This window comes from Geotrypetes seraphini, chromosome 2 (assembly GCF_902459505.1).
Source record: "Geotrypetes seraphini chromosome 2, aGeoSer1.1, whole genome shotgun sequence".
Taxonomy (NCBI): Eukaryota; Metazoa; Chordata; class Amphibia; order Gymnophiona; family Dermophiidae; genus Geotrypetes; species Geotrypetes seraphini.
The window spans coordinates 169,929,744-169,947,051 of record NC_047085.1 but is presented as its reverse complement, the minus strand read 5'-3'; the positions used below and the strand labels follow the sequence as shown (position 1 = coordinate 169,947,051).

The 17,308-nt window shown below is 41.3% G+C and overlaps 1 protein-coding gene across 2 annotated transcripts in view; it reads right to left on the bottom strand.

Annotated features, from left to right (window-relative positions):
* Positions 1–17,308, bottom strand: part of LCMT2 (leucine carboxyl methyltransferase 2) — a 50,218-nt gene that overhangs the window by 22,579 nt on the left and 10,331 nt on the right. Inside the window, exons 3-9 of one of the 2 annotated variants that reach the window (XM_033934264.1) lie at positions 16,980–17,061; positions 15,538–15,727; positions 11,661–11,817; positions 11,277–11,466; positions 6,534–6,641; positions 6,256–6,343; positions 2,541–2,798 (exon numbers count right to left, since the gene is read on the bottom strand). In XM_033934264.1, coding sequence (XP_033790155.1) covers positions 2,541–2,798; positions 6,256–6,343; positions 6,534–6,641; positions 11,277–11,466; positions 11,661–11,817; positions 15,538–15,727; positions 16,980–17,061 — 1,073 coding nt within the window. Of the gene's footprint in view, positions 1–2,540; positions 2,799–6,255; positions 6,344–6,533; positions 6,642–11,276; positions 11,467–11,660; positions 11,818–15,515; positions 15,728–16,979; positions 17,062–17,308 lie in introns of both variants that reach the window. The other variant, XM_033934265.1, reaches the window with a different exon arrangement.

Below are 17,308 nucleotides of genomic sequence, written 5' to 3'. Positions count from 1 at the left end.
TTAGGCGATCGTTTAGATAGGCAGGTACAGTACTGTTGATTACTTTGAAGATTAGACAGTATAGTTTGAATTGAATTCTGGCTCGAATCGGTAGCCAATGTGAGTCTAGGTAGGCATTGGTGATGTGATCAAATTTTCCGAGGGAGTAGATTAGTCTGAGGGCTGTGTTCTGAACGGTCTGTAGTTTTTTGATCATGTTTGTAGGGCATGGTAGATATAGGATATTGCAGTAGTCCACAAGACCTAGTACCAGGGATTGTACAATGATTCTGTAGTGTTCTTTGTCAAAGTATTTCCTTATTTTTCTTAAGTTGCGCATTGTGAAGAATGCTTTTTGGGTAGTTTTATTGATTTGAGTCTGCATAGAGCAGCATCTGTCTATCAGCACTCCCAGGATTTTGAGGGAGGTTTGGATTGGGAATTTGATTGCTTTAATTTCCAGGTCTGTTATGGATGGGTTTTTGTCCGTTTCAAGCATTAAGAATTTGGTTTTGTCCGAGTTTAGCAAAGCCTCAGAAATGAGATCTGGCAAGACTGTGGGCTTAAATAAGCACAGGACCATGAGATCATCTCCAGGATCCAAGGCCTATACCAGGATCCAAAGTACCAGTTTGTGTAGCAGTCTCCCCCAGTACGGGAGGCATGTCTGTGGACAACAGTGGAACAGTGAGAGAGAGATTATCATCATTAGTATCCCCTGCAAACAGGTCTCCCAAGGGCTGAGCAGCGTGAAACTGAAATGTAGAAAACCACTGAGGGGCTATGTCCTGATGTGCTGAGTCTTAAATTGAAGAATTCCGAAGAAAAAGCTGAACCAGGGAGCTGCCCTATCCTTGAGCCAAGAAAGCAAAGGAGAGGCTAAGCTCGAAGCTCCTGCCTCTCCTTCGTATGCAGCGTGGCACATGGCACACGGACGCTCCTGAGGCACAGAATTTGTGTTATCCTGGCATGGATTAGTTGGAAAAGAGTCCAAGGACTCCAACTGAATAGGTTTTGAGGCAAAAAGAATTGATTTGGATTTGCAGGGAACTTTTGAAAAAAGATTGCTAAAAAATGCAAGATGGCTTCCCTCAGATTTTGGCACAAGACATTGCTAAAATAACTTAAATAAAGCTAAAAAAACAAAACAGCGAAAATAGGATTTTTAAGTAGGGGGAACACCAGGGAACATGCAGAAACTCCCCAAAACAGCAATTTCAGACACCCCCCCACAACCAGATTTCTCTCACAGGCTGTTACAGCCTTACTCATTGCAACCTGTGCTGGAAATGTGCTGCAGCCTGCTTCAGGTCTTTATAGCAGCTGGAAAAGGAGAAGAAATCACTGCCTCAGACTAGAAGTTCCTCTCCACTGCTGATTTTCGGGCTGCTATTCAGACTTGATGTCTGACCATACCCCCAAGCAGTAGGTGAGGGACAGTAAGCGGGGATAGCCCCGAGCTCCAAAAACACTTTTGAAAGCTGGAAAACAGGTACTTCAATGGATTGGCCTATCAACTGCAGACCTTAGTCTGCTTTCTCTCCACACAGGCTGAGCTGACCTTGAAGACAGAAAGCTCTGAGCACTGAAACAGGCAAAAATAACAGAAAAACACCAAAGAAAATAAAGAAAAAGGGAGAGCGAACCGAAACAATTCTGCAGGCTAGCATGCAGAAGGAAAAAAACTGTTAGTGGCAGTAGAGCTCTCAGTGAAGTAAAAGGGTTACAGAAAAAATCCAGAGTAGATTCCTTCTGCAGAGCTAGCGGGAAATGGGAAATTACCCACTTGTCCAGAATGACACACCTATTGCCCTGGAAGAAAAGTTAGGAATATTTGTGTGCTGGATAACAGCACAGCGATACTGACTGATGAATAAAATCTGCTTCACTAGTCCAGAGCTAAAAAGCTGGTGTAAGCTCTAAAGTATATTTGATGAACAAACTAAGCCAGCTCTTCTTATCTAAGAGTGTCAATCTCTAGTATGCTTATTTTTCATGTGGGATTGATACAAATAAACTAACTAAACCCAGAAAAGACTATCCTCTTCACTAAAGAAACTATCTCAACCTGTATTTGCTCCCATTCTTTGTGCGGCCTCTATCATTGTGAAAGAGAGCACAAAGATATTAGGCATCATTTTAAATAGCAAATTACCCTTCCAGAAGATAAATACCCTAAGTTGTTTCTATATTCTCTGTATGATAAAATTCCATGCTTTAACCTTGTAATACTCTATACCGAGGTATAGAAGTGTCCCGACTAAGTTAATTCAAAGCACTACTACCAGGTTGATTTGTGGTGTGCTGAAATATGAAAGAGTATCACTAGCTTCCTCTCTCATATAGATTTGCTTTATGGGACTGTAACATTGGTCAGTAAAATATCTAGAGATCTTCCACACCTTGGTCTGTATTTTCTTCTTTATTCTAATTTCCTTTTTTACTAATTTATAGTTCTAATAACAATATGCTGTGTTTTGTGTAAACCACATAATTACATTGACTTACTGTGGTAAATCAAGTGAAATAAATGCAGTAATATGAATGGAATAGAATCTTACACCATCTATTATCCGATTCACTTATCTTCACACATTCATTTCTCCATTTGCCTTCAAATCTGATAAGGGCGTGAATATCTCCAAGGCGCCCATGTTGTCCATTTTTCTCTCCAAATCCTCCAATGCTGATAACCACACCCGGTCTGATCAGTACAGAACAGTGCCCATACCTCCTGAGGCTGCTAATTTCTGTACTACTGGGGCACAGAAAGACTGAAATAGTACCACAGATAGCTGGAGGTTCCATTACAAGGAAACCTGCAACAGAAAGAGAAAAATTAACTGGATAATCTAATCTGGTATTTCTGAGTCGAACTATGCCTAAACAGGTTCAAGGCGACTTACAATGTTTTGAGTTACAGAATGAATATACTACTTCACAGTAGTCTGAGGAAGTCAGAATTATGGATAGGGTAATAGAGAAGAGAATGGAGGTTCTTTGATTGTACTGGTATAGTGTTTGAGCAGAGGGTGAGATTTAGTGATATTAATTATTTTGAGTTAGTTATCTATGGTGTTAATGCTTTCAAAGAAGAGTGTTTTTAATTTTTTTGGAATCTGTTATAGAATGTTTCCATCCTGATGTCAGTTGGGAGATTGTTCCAGGTCTTGCTGCCATGATATGTGAAAAGCGAGTTTGTATTTAACTCCGTTGGGAGACAGGAGTAGCACTTGAAGTAATTTAAATTTTCTGGTCGATGTAGACCAGGAGTTGACATGTTTATGAGTGGTTCAGCAGTTTTTGCATATAGTATTTGAAACATTATGCATGATAATGTAGCACAATATCTCACCAATTACCTAGAAGGCCACCACATTCTGCATCCAACTCAATCTGGTTTCAGAGCTAATCACAGCACAGAAACACTACTGGTATCTTTACTAGACATAGCCCGACAGCACCTCAGCAAAGGAAACAAGTTACTAATCATCCAACTCGATCTATCAGCAGCATTCGACTTAGTTGACCATCCAATACTACTCCAGATACTAGATGCCATAGGAATATCAGGTAAAGTTCACAACTAGTTCCAAGGCTTCCTTAAAACAAGATCATATAGAGTTAAGTCAAAAGATCATCTATCCGATCCCTGGACAAACCCATGCGGAGTACCACAAGGATCCCCTCTATCGCCCATACTTTTCAACCTCTTCATAGCTTCCTTAGGCACCGCCCTAGATGCCCTAAACATAACATCTTTCAGCTACGCGGATGACATAACCATCCTCCTCCCCTACGACATCCAAGACCCCATCTCCAACGGACGTCTAAAAACAACACTGGAAACTGTAGAAAACTGGATGAAGAACCATAAGCTGAAACTGAATGCAGAGAAAACCAAATTCCTACTACTAGAGAAGGAACAAAAACCATCTCTAACAGAACTCGAAGTAAACGCAACCAAATATCCAATACAGAGCACTCTCAAAATTCTGGGAATACAACTAGACAGATGCTGCACAACGCAGACACAAATCCACAAAATCATACAAAAAGCATTCTTCACCATGCGAAACCTAAGAAAAATAAGAAAATTCCTTACCAAAGAACACTACAAACTCATTGTACAATCCCTCATACTTAGTACCTTAGATTACTGCAACGGCCTCTACCTACCTTGCCCAAACAACATGATAAAACAACTGCAGACTGTTCAAAACACAGCCATCAGACTCATCTACGCTCTTAGAAAATTTGACCACATCACTCTCGCCTATGTAGACTCTCACTGGCTTCCAATAAAAGCAAGAACTCAATTCAAATTCTATTGTCTACTATTTAAAGTAACCCATGGCACTGCCCCCAGCTACTTAAACAACCGCCTACACCGTTACCACTCACCCAGATCAAGGAGAACTCAGAACCTATTCACCTTCCCCCCTCATAATGGTACCCGACGTAAGAAACTTTACGACAGCCTTCTGGCGACACAGGCAGCGAAAATTGACCCCACCATCACCAAACTGATGATCAAAACAACAGACATCAAAGTGTTTCAAAAAGAAATCAAAACAGTTCTATTCAAAAAACACGTCCTCACTCACTAATCTCCTCCCACTCGTACATGCTTTCTCCCCCGCAAATAGCACATCAGTCATTCCCTCGAACCACACCTACCAAAAAAAACAAACAAACAAACAAACCATTCAGATTCCTTAAAAAGCATCTACCACAAGTATCCAACAAACTTTTTCCTTCAATGTTAGGTAATCTTCTTCTATTACCCAAACATATTGTTTTTCTCCACTGTATCCTTTAAGTACTTGAATCTTTATATGTAATTTCTCAACTATATTAGGTGATGTACAATGTTATATAATTCTCTCGGTAATGTCCAGATATCTTCTAATTTGTAATCCGCTTAGAACCGCAAGGCACAAGCGGAATAGAAATCACTAATGTAATGTAATGATAGTTTGAAAGTGATGTGAGTTTTGACAAGCAGCTAGTGTAAGTTTTTATAGTAGTTAAGAAGGGGGTCACATTTTTTTAGTGTGAATATCAGTCTGACTGCCGTGTTTTGAATCATCTGTAGTTTGTTCAGGAGAGTAGAGTTTAGACCCGCGTAGAGGGAGTTGCATACCAACCCCACAAGTGCCAATGTGAATAGAGCAATTTTAGTATGCAGAATCTGGGTCAATTTTGTGCTAGTTGGAGAAATCTCATTTTCTTTATTCTAAGGCAAAAAAAAGATGTACAAAGAATAATGGCCAACTGAAACTGCCACCAAAACTGTCTGATAGCTTTTGGTTGAAACTAGGTGACTCATTTTGCCTGCAATTTTAATTTCAGCCAAATTTATTTTTTATTTTAGTTCATTTATAGCCCGCTTATCCAACAATTCTAGGTGGGTAACAGAATAACATACATAACAGTAGATAAAACATACATACAAATATACAAAACTAAACAAATTTAAAATCAGCAAAATAAAATCTTAAAATCATACCCACCAAGAACATTGGGGAGGGGGAAGCATACACCCCCTCCACACTCTCATCTGTCACTGAACAAAGCAGCACACAAACAAAGCCGTTTTCAGCCCTTTTCTGAACTGCAAAAATAGCCTCTATATACATAAAAACTAAAATCCACAATGCTTTTACAGTGGCTGACATCATAACTCTACAGGCGTACTTATTCCTAAGAAGCTTATCATCCCAAATTTACAGATTTAAATTTCTGCTAAAAATTTGTATCAAAAGCATTTATTTAGAGCACTCTATTTACAATATAAACTGTTGTGCAAGATCATGACTGCATTACTTACAATCACAGTACGAACGAACAAAAGAATTCAAAGAGTCGCTCTCACCCCCACCCCCACCCCCAAACTACCCTGCACCAGTTTCTGGTGGTCCAGAGGTGGACTTCCATTTTGAGAGCAGAGCTGGAATCGAAATAGGCAGGAGTAACTGATAATTGCTCTTGCCCCAACTGTACGCCTAGACCACCAAGGATTATAAAATAGGTCCAGGGGGTTTATGGGGGGGGGGGGATGGAGAATGAAGGAAGAGAAATGGAACACAGAACACAGTTTCAGTTTCCATAAAAAACACATGGTCATTTTTGTTCAAAACCAAAAACATGGCCAAAAATTAAAAATAACTTTTCAATTGAAACCAAAATAGGGCAGAGAGGATTTTGGGCCAGTTTTGATGCCAAAACCAAAATTCAGTCAGCCTTTAACAGTGAATCCAATTTCTCCTTAACCTGTAGAGATAGAGAGCGTTGAGTTTCGGATCAGGCTTCCCTTTGATGCAACCAGTATAAAATAATGGGAACACTTCAAGTGCCATTCCTGTAACAAAGGAGAGAAATGCAATAACAATAATGGAGCATAATTCACCATGCCCCCTGATGCTACGAATTAATCACAACTAATTAAGAAATCACTAATGCTGCTTATCCAGCCCTCAGCATTTCATTGTCATATAGTGGTAAACAGTTATAAGCAGGGTAGTGAGGATCAAGAAACAAGATGTGTTTACCTCAAACTCATCAAATGGCTCTAGAGTTTCAATCCTCCTCCTGTCAGATCTACTGATGAAGTTGAAGTAAAATTCGTTCATATTAATAACTTGGCATTCAGGCCAGCCCTAAAAATCAAATGCATGGTGTTGGTTACATAAATACGCCATCTCTCAAGATTCCTGCAAAAAAGTCGTAACAGACTCTAGAGCAGTGTCTCTCAAATTGTGTGCCACAGCACAGTGGTGTGCCCCAAAGAGATTCTGGGTATGCCACGAGATATTCCAAAATTTTACTTTATTTTTAAAACTTCTCTTCGTAAGTATATACTAGAATAGATAAAATAATAAACACTTTCAATGGTGATTAATACTGTAATGCCCAGTACTATAATATAAGGACAGCATAGGCTATTAAATGACTGAAAATGAAGGAAAAAGCCTCAGACAAGGGCATTCCCACCTCCACCAAAATGGTTTACTTTTGGCACCTAGGCACTTTAGTATTCACATTGGTACTATTTTTTATGATCAACATAATTTTGTTTTGTCTCGGTCTTCTTGTTTATCAGCAAGTCAACAATCATTTGTCTTAGTAACAGCGTCTTTGTGATGCATTACCACTTCCGGTGATGGCGTCATTCCACCGGGAGCGTTCAAATTCTGAGCAAGTCTGCAGAAGCCATTTCAGGTGCGGGAGATGTCTTTGGCGTCCCATTTGAAAGATATGTCCTTTAGATTTTCATTCATTCTATTGAAAATTTCACTTAGAACACAAAGAAAAGGAAGGAACAGAATTTTAATCGTATGCCATTTTTCTATTGTGGTTCTAGAAGTCTGATCGGTCGGGATACACCCTGAGGCAGCAGACTTGTGAAACGCTGGCCACCATTGGTGTACCGATCAGCCGAAGATAAGTGGAAAAGTTTTTCTTCTATCTTTTGTTTTTTCATTACCAAAGCACAGCATAAAGCTCTTATTTCATTGAAGGTTTTTTGCCAATGAGGTGACCGCTCAACCACCTTTAGTAAACCATTTTGGTGGAGGTGGGAGGGCCCTTGTCTGAGGCTTTTTCCTTCATTTTCAATAGCCTATGTTGTCCTTATATTATACTACTGGACATTACAATATTAATCACCATTGAAAAGGTTTATTATTTTATACTTGTTTTCATGACATCTGAGTCATTTGTGGCTACACTACAATAGATGACATATATGTCGCGTATGCAAGAGTCTATCAATGTTATGAGCTTCTGTGTGTAAGGATACGAGCACTCAGACAAGCATCATTTTTTGACATGATTGGTCCTCGAAAACTAATGGCAAGTAATTTTATTTTTTATGCAGTAGATATCCTAACTTGAACAACAAAGCAATCAGTGCTTTGCTACCGTTTGGATCTTCTTATCTTTACGAACTTGGATTTTCCGCTCTGACAGAAACTAAATCGAAAAAAAGAGAGTGACCCCCAATCTGGAGGACTCAAGAAGAGGCTGAGCCTAATGTTCTTTCCCCTCCCCGGCATACTCCACCACACGCGAGACATGGACACTCCTTGGCCAGTCATACAGCATAAACTTGGTATGATATAGAGGTAAGAAGGCTTGAGGGGCCCATCCCTGTCAATTTTAAGCAAAATCAAGGTGTTTTGAGGCAGATGGAGGCTTTAGAAAAAATAAGATTATTTAAAATCCAAGATAACCACCACCAGTAAATTGCACCAAAAATATCCTATGGGGACTTCTCTGAAGTACAAAAATTGCAGAAAAAAGGGTTTTAGAGGTTGGGGACCTTGGCTCTGGCTGTAGAAGCCTTTAATTTATATTTTTGGAGATTCTTCCTCCCCACCCCACCCTCGCTTTTCCCCATAGGCTCACTATGCCACGTGCCAACCAGCTTCAGCTTAGGAATGCAGCTGGGATAAATGGAAAATAACTCAGCCTCCCAGGTTCACCAAACAAACTTGGTCTTCAGGCTGCCAGTTGGACCGAGGTCAGACTGAGACTCAACCCTCAGAAAACCTTGCACTGCAAAGGGGGAGAGAGGACCATGCAGCCGGCCCACAATTAATCCTGGCCAAGCTGAAAAGGAGCCAAACTGCCTGAGCTAAAGCTAAAGCTAAATCAGAGATGCGAACAGCTACGCAGGGGATGGCCCCTGAGCTCAAAAAACACAAAAGCAGGCTGGCTAGCTAAGTGTCCCTGTGGGCTGATCTTGATAGCAGCAGACTTCCACATTGCGAGCTTGTGTCTTCTACCAGAAAAAGGTCCCAACAAGTAAGAACCTCTGGGAACCGAGCCTCCAACCGAACACTTAGAAAAAATAGCCCAAAAAATAAAACCACAGAGCAGAGTAGACACTTCTGATCAACTTGCTAGCAGAGAAAAAAACTGAAGTGGCGGGAGCAGCTCCCTGGGAAGGAGGCGGAGTTCAAAAGATGATCGACAGCATAGAAACATAGAAACATGACGGCAGAAAAGGGCTATAGCCCATCAAGTCTGCCCACTCTACTGACCCACCCCATTAAGTCTAAGTACTAATGACCTAGTTCCTTAACTCGACCCTCGTAAGGATCCTACTAGGGCATCCCATTTATTCTTAAAGTCAATAACGCTGGTGGCCTTGATCACCTGCTCTGGAAGCTTGTTCCAGTGATCTACAACCCTTTCTGTGAAGAAATACTTCCTTATGTCACTATCGAATTTTCCTCCTCTGAGTTTGAACGGATGCCCCCTTGTGACCGAGGGTCCCTTGAGAAAGAAGATGTCTTCTTCCACCTCGACACGTCCCGTGATGTATTTAAATGTCTCAATCATGTCCCCCCTCTCCCTGCGCTCCTCTAGAGTGTAGAGCTGCAATTTGTTTAGTCTTTCTTCGTACGAGAGACCCTTGAGCCCCGAGATCATCCTAGTGGCCATCCGCTGAATCGACTCAACTCTAAGCACGTCTTTACGGTAATGTGTCCTCCAGAATTGCACACAGTACTCCAGATAATGTCTCACCATGGTTCTGTACAGTGGCATTATGACTTCAGATTTGCGGCTAACGAAGCTTCTGTTGATACATCCCATAAGTTGCCTTGCTTTGGATGAGGCCTTCTCCACTTGTTTGGCGGCCTTCATGTCTGCACTGATGATTACTCCCAAGTCTCTTTCTTCTGAAGTCCTAGCTAGTGTTTCTCCATTTAAGGTGTAAGGTTTGCATGGATTTCTGCTACCGAGATGCATAACCTTACATTTCTTAGCGTTGAAGCCCAGCTGCCATGTCGAGGACCAGTTTTCCAACGTAAGCAGATCCTGCGTCATACTATCCTGCAGATTGCTTTCACTTACTATATTACATAGTTTGGCGTCATCAGCGAATAGAGTTACTTTACCCTGAAGCATATCCCTAGCGTTCAGAACCACTAGACACATTGCACTAGAATTATTACTGCATGTTATCGTCATTTTGATACAGTTGTTATGAAGAAATAAAGAGTTGAAACAAGTAAATATTCTTTTTTTGGGTAGTGAAGTAGGCCGCTGTCGAAGCCTACACTGAGATAGAGACCTCACACTCTATATACTGGTATCAAGCAATAAGTATATTTATTAATAAATCATTAACAGCTTACAAGAATAAATCATTCAGCATATAGAGTAACAGAATGTGATCTTCAGGCCTGAGGATCCTTTGATGTCTGTTCTGCTTATTTCCGCTTAAAGGCCTATTTTTATACATTTCTTGGTGGCCAGCATCACGTTGGTCTAAATCACATGATACATCTTTATTGGTTCTTTTCCTATACGTCATTACATCTGTAATTCATTTATTGGTTTATACATTTGTGTCACGCTATACATCTGTTCAGTTTATCGTAAGGCCTATCCTTTTCCCGCAAGTGCCCCTTTAATCTACCATATCAGCAACTTCGGAACCTGATCCCTCCGCCCTGTTATCACAAGACACATCTTACTAAATGTAATTCTCGAGAATTCTATTCTTGACCATGAGATGTATTCATCATAACAAGTATGAGGCTCTGTTGTTATGCAAAAAGTGTCAAGTATTGCTGGTTTGTTCCTCTTCATAAGTTTCGCTTAGGCCAGCAGGGTATTTCCCAACCAGTACGTGACAGCTGGCAAGTGCAGTCAGAAATGTCTTTTTAGTTTATCAATATATTTTGAGTTGTTAGAGCAGGAGAGGAGAAAGGGGATTTTTTCCTATTTGATATCTGGTTTCTTCACCTTTAGTGTAATCCAAAGGACTTACTGTGCTTCACCTGTATCATACCAGGACTTTATGAATGTATTTTCCTTCATACCAGAGCTTACCGTATTTTCCCTCTTCCTCTCAGTAGTTCTGAGTGGCAGTGAATACAATGAGAAAACCATGATTTAAATCGTCTTTCCAACTAGTGATTTAAATCAATATGATTTAAATCAAATCCACCCTGTTTATAATCCCACGTCTGTCCAATCAAACACCATTTTCATTTTTTGCATGTCTCCTTTCTTCTTCTGTGTATGAATTTTGGTTTTGTAACTTGTACTAATCATACGACTGGGATGATGAAGCTAAGGAAGACAAGAATTAAAGCAAACAGGAAAATGCTGTCGGGAAGGGATGGCTATAAGATATTTCAGTACATAGACTTTTTTCACTGGAAATGGCAATGTCTACTCATGGTAACAGGTAGGCTTCCCATTAACCATTCATTTAATACTATTCTCTTGTACCATTTAATGTATTGTAAAAAACTGAGCACCATAATACTCACACTGAGCAGAAAGCGCTGTCTCTGTCCCTCATGATCAGGGTACTCATTAAGGGCATATAGTTTGGAATTTAGATGGATAAAATGTTGCTGCATGACCTGGCCAAAGGGATCCTCAGGATGGATCTGTTCATAGACAACAAACTGAGCTGAAGAGAAGTAACCAGCTGCCCATCGTAGCACAGCAGATGATCTATGGAAAGAGACAGAATCAGCTACAGGTATACCCCCTCATAAACCTTAAATGATGCTCCTTGCCAAAAAAATCCTTTGCACTCTTTTCCATACGTTTCTTTTCTTTGTTTATATCCCTAGCCTTAATAGTTCTATGCTTATGCAGCGTTATGACCCATCATTATTTTCAATATATGATCTAGAAAAACAAACCTAATATTTTCCATGTAAGTCAGCACAACTTCAGCTAAGAGCAGAGTGGGACAGGAAGGGTCCACACCCAATTCTTTCAGCCCCTTGTCCAGAAGGACTACATCATTGAGGTCAATACCAAGGAGTTTATAATCTTCCCCATTGAGACTCAGGACACCTGAAAAAGTGACATTATTGAAAACATACTCAATGTGAAATACTGAGCTTTGTATGCAAACATGTTAGTATCAGATGGTAAGAACAGGTGTTCCCAACTCAAGTTCATAAGGACGATCAAAATACAATATGGGTCAGTCCATGCCAACTGTAGAAGTGGTCCCCACCTTACCATCTTCAATTTTAATGAAACTTGGCATGTAGGTACCTTAACTTATGGAACTAAGCTATGCAAAGTTTCAACCCCTAAAACCTGAAATTCATGTAGTAAGAGGTGCCTAAATAGAGAACTTAAAATGTTTGTGCCTGTCGTACGAAACAAATGGGCAACTTCAAGGGCCTTCTGAAATTTAGTCTACTGGTGCAACTTTTGTACTTAATAAGTTTTTAGTTTTAAAAGCAGGGCTGTGGAGTCGGTAGATAAATGTTCCGACTCAGACTCCTCAGTTTTTTGTACTTCAGACTCCGACTCCAAGTACCCAAAATTTCCTCCGACTCCGACTCCTCGACTCCGACTCCACAGCACTAGTTAATTTTCAGATCGTTAAAATGGAATGTCAAGTTGAGAGAAATGAGCATTTTCGACACCACCTTCTTTTTGCTTTTAATCAAGGTTCTAAGGCCGCAGAAGCTGCTCGCAACATTTGTGCTGTGTATATAGTGGGTGCTATAGCTGAAAGAATCGCTCGTGATTGGTATGCCAAGTTCAAAAATGGAGTCGGTAGATAAATGTTCCGACTCCGACTCCTCAGTTTTTTGTACTTCTGACTCCGACTCCAGGTACCCGAAATTTCCTCCGACTCCGATTCCACAGCCCTGTTTAAAAGTCTAACTGCCTCTTTTACAAAGCCGTGCAGCAACAGCTCCGAAGCCCTTTAAATCTCTATGGCAGGGGTGTCCAACCTTTTGGCTTCCCTGGGCTGCATTAGCTGGAAAAAATTTTCTGGGGCCGCACAACGCTGCAGCAAGACAGAGAAGGGAGCCGGCAAGACGGTAAACACCCGGGGGCAGCAGAGGAAAACACTGCATCACCCTCGACTGGGGCCGCACAAAATACTTTACGGGGCCGCATGCGGCCCTTGGGCCACAGGTTGGACATCCCTGCTCTATGGGCTTCAGGGCTGAGCACAGGGCAGCCACTAGCACGGCTTTGTAAAAGGAACCCTAAGTTAAACACTCTTCTGATGCCTCAATGTCAATTTGGCCAAAAACTCAATTTGCTAATTTTTGGCTTCATCTTTGGAGTGCCATAGATTTGTAACAAATTTAAGTGGCGACTTCTTGCTTGGTACACCTGCTCAACTATTGATTACTATTCATCTATGAAAATTTCAAGGCCTGCTTTCATTTATTTGCAAAGATAATGCAAGTCAAATAGAGCAGCAAAAATATTATTAACAAATTTTACCCATCTTTGAAGCCTTGTATTTCAGTTTTAACACCAGCAATCACTTTGGTTCAAAAAGCATTGGATAGAGCAATTTTTTCTCTACCAGATGTCAAATTTTCAGGAGGGTGTTTTTTTTTACAGAGAAGAAATTCTGCATAAGAAGTGACTCCAACCTACACTCCTCAGAGTCCCTCAAAGCTGAGCCGCCCTCTACCGGCACCGTATGCCGCTTCGCGATGGCTGAAATCACTGCATCCACCACTGGTGACTTTAAGATAGCCCTATCCCCCTATGGAATGGGATACAGGCGAGCCATGGATCATGCAAAACGAAAAGGCGACTCCGGCACCTTCCACTGCGCCAGCACAATATTCCAAATATTCTGATGCATAGGAAAAGAGCAGGAAGATGAGCAGATCCTCCGAAGCAGGGGTTTCACCATACATGGGGGCTCCTTCATGTCCTATTCGAAATAAAACACCAAGGAAATCTGAAGAATAAGCTCCTGGAGCTCTTCCTGCTGAAAAATGTGCACCACCGAAGCATCCTCGCCAGCTGGCGGAACCAAAAAATCTCTGCCAGAAGCATCCATCCCCCCCGAGAGGATCCTAGAGGGCCACAAAGGGGTCCAAGTCCTCATCAAGCGAAAACTGCTCCCCTTACAAAATATCATCGTCCCAATAGATTCTCGGCTGCTTGGATGAAAGAGGATGGGACCTGGTCAAAACTGGCGCTGACGGAGGCTGAACTGGAGTGTATGCAAAGGGAAACACCCCCCCCCCCCCCCAGGGCAGAAGCAGGACTTTGGCTGCCTGAAGACAAGCCTTGCACAAGGTTAAAACAAAATCAGGGGAAAAAGCCCTGGCGGCCCAATGGGACTCGCTGCCAAAGCAGTGGACCCAGCAGAAATCTGCCCCTATCTCTCCAATACAAGGGAAAGGCCACCTGAGACTATAGACTAATGGAGGACTTCACAACAAAATCGGCGCAAAACCTGCTGAAAGAAACTCCCCCGATGCCTGTAGCGACTGAGAGGCCTGAACCGCCCCAGCCGCTAAAGCAGGCAGCAACTGTAAAGGAGTCCCCAGCAGCATTGGTGGTAAGGGAAACCTTATTTCCCTGACCGTCGGTGACTGGGGGAATCCTTGTGTGGGTGGTGAGGGAAGCCCGGGTTTCCCCACTGTCTGCTGCCGGTGTGTGAGATACTCACAAATGGGATCTCTGGATGCCGGCACCCGAAGCTGACGAGGATTCCCCTTTGCGGCAGCCAGCACACTGCAAGCACAGGCCAGCCGCATCGACCTCCCGTCAGGAGCACAATGAACACTTTTTCCCTTTAAAAGTGCTCATTGTGCAATACTTGATCTAGCTAAAAGAAAGGTGCTGGTTAACAATAAAAACAAAGTACAGTGAATAGAAGGCTCCCTTCAGAATAGCACTGCCTCAGGATTTTTTTTTCCCCCAGAACAGACTCCACTGGCTCTCTAAGCCTTGCTGGTATCGGTGGCAAGGCTTACAGCTGAGGCACCTCAACAATATTTTGGGGAGGTGGAGGAAATGGAGGGAGGGACTCAACCCCGTCGAGTGTGACACCTCTGAGGTCCCCTCATATCAGTCCAGCACCACACGGGGACAAGAAGGCCACTACACAACTTCCAACAGCTCTACACTAACCCAAGGAAAGACTGCAACAGCTTACCATACCTGCTGGAGACTGAGAACAGACTATTTTGTACTACAGCCAAAAGTTTGTCTCAATCTAAACCTGCTGGTCATGGTGAACTATTATCCATCAGTGAACTGTGCCGGTCTGGAGAGGCGCTGAAGAAGTGCTTATTCTATGTTTATTTTATGAAGGTGAAATAAATCCAAATACCAAACATTATACAAATATTAATTAGATTTATTCTATGGTCTATATGTATTTTTTTCCTGAATTTGCATGATTCAGCATTTATATTTTATAAAGCAACATAGTTACCTACGAGTATGTGCCTTTCTAAGGAGGAAGCCCCAATAGCATGCAAATGCACATACAGAAATTTCAAGCTGTTCTGAGGCAGGTATAAATGTATGTACATACTGTATCATACCTCTGCTCCAACTGTACCCCAAACAATATCAACGCACAGCACACATATTTGCATTTTATTGATAACACATAAACACAACTTTTGATTTCAGAAAAGCCCATTGTGTATCAAAGAAGCTTTACACATGGAAAAGTCTTTCTAAAATGTTCTCCAAAATTTTTTTAGTTAATAGTGGCAAACCTATAATTCCCTCTCCTCTATCCCAAATATCAATACCTATTTACTATGACTGGTTTACCACTGTCCAGGCACTTCACTTCTTTGGTGATGACCACAAGCTCTGCCAGCTCCTCTGTGCCTTTAATCACCGAGGCTTTACGGCGTACTACTTCAGGGAAGTCCACTTCATACACAACAGTCTTGTCCAGATAACCACCGGCCTTCAGGCGGAAATATAATGAATCGAAACCAGCTCCTAAGGAGACAATCTGCAAGAATGTTACTAACTCATTACCAAATGCAAACAGCCTTGGTTTATTGATTCATTTGTTCTTGTAATGAAGCAGTGCTGCCCAGACAGTTTTATCTGGGGTTATAATATCAGTAGGGGGGAAAAGAAAGGGGGTAGGTGTAATGACGATTTACCAGAATATTATTAAAAGAGCATCTGTGGATTTTGTAAGGTCTGTGATATATCATTATCAACATGCTCAACAATTTTGTTACGTTTTAATTTACTGTGCAGATATTTGGGATGTGAATGTACTTCATTTTTAGAATCTATGACTTTGTTGCCTGTTTTCTTGGATAATTTATGCATTCTGAGAGATTTTAATGTGTTTTTTCAATCCAACATTAACACTTTTTCTGAATTAAGGGCACATATTGTTAAATGCATTATCTGCCTTAGGTCTCTTTCTCAACTCATGAGGCCAGTAATGTGTTGGTCTTTTCGGGTGAAATTTATCTTATTTAATTTATTTTATTTCTTATATACTATCACCTGCAAGCCTAAAAGCTAAGTGGTGCAAAATCAGGTTCAGTAGGTTCCCATTCCCTTTCACAAGGAGTTGCAGTGGGATTTAAAAAAAAGATTCTCAGCCTGTTGCTCTAACCATTAAGATACTCCTCCTCACAATACTTTGACCTGAGATGTATTGTTCAGCATTTATCATGCACAGATCAATCGGCTATATTATTCATTATCTTTGCCTCTGCATGACTCTTCAGAGCTGAATAACTCCATTGTTAAGGAGAAGGCTTCGGCTTTTGACTATCTATGATATGCTGAATATCAATGCAGTTAGAATCATTCATTAAGGAAAGATTTAGACTAGATTTTTATTTTATCTTTGCAGGCTGGTATTCTGCAAGGTTGTACCATTATCTGCTCTTTTATTTAATTTGAACTTAGTACTTCTGACTATGTCTGTTCAAGTTCCTAAAAAGATCTGACAACATACAGTCTTACTAAAGCTTAGCATGCGCTAACAGTGTGCACTAAGTGCTAAGAAGTCCATTTTATACTTATGGACTTCTTAGCATATAGTGTTTGACAAGCTTTTATAAAGAGCCGCATAATTACTTAAAACAGAATCCACAGAACCACTGCTGTGCCTTCATCAGACAGCAACTTTTGCTATCTTTCTATGCACACACAGAAACTTGTTGCATTTTGTCCTCCCCTAAAATAAGAGCACAGAAACATAACTGCTTTGTTTCATATCCGAGGATACTCACCTGTCTTTTGTTGTGGTTCTGAGTCTGTAATATAAACTGCCTTATACAGTGATCCACAGCCTTTGCCCGGATGAAATAACCCCTGAGAAGATAACACAAAAAGACTCGGCATGAACTATTGACAGTCCATGAGCTGCTGCTCTTCTGAACAGCCACCTTTTGGGAAGGCTAAAAATGACTGCTAGGGAATATAACCGATGAGCTAAGGCAGAGGTTACTACTTAGCATAGAAGATGGGCATAGCTCACAGTCACTGCTGCTGGAAAGAGTGTCTTGAACTCTCTCTCACCTCTCCATTATTCCCTGCATGATCAGTTTGGGTCCCCACT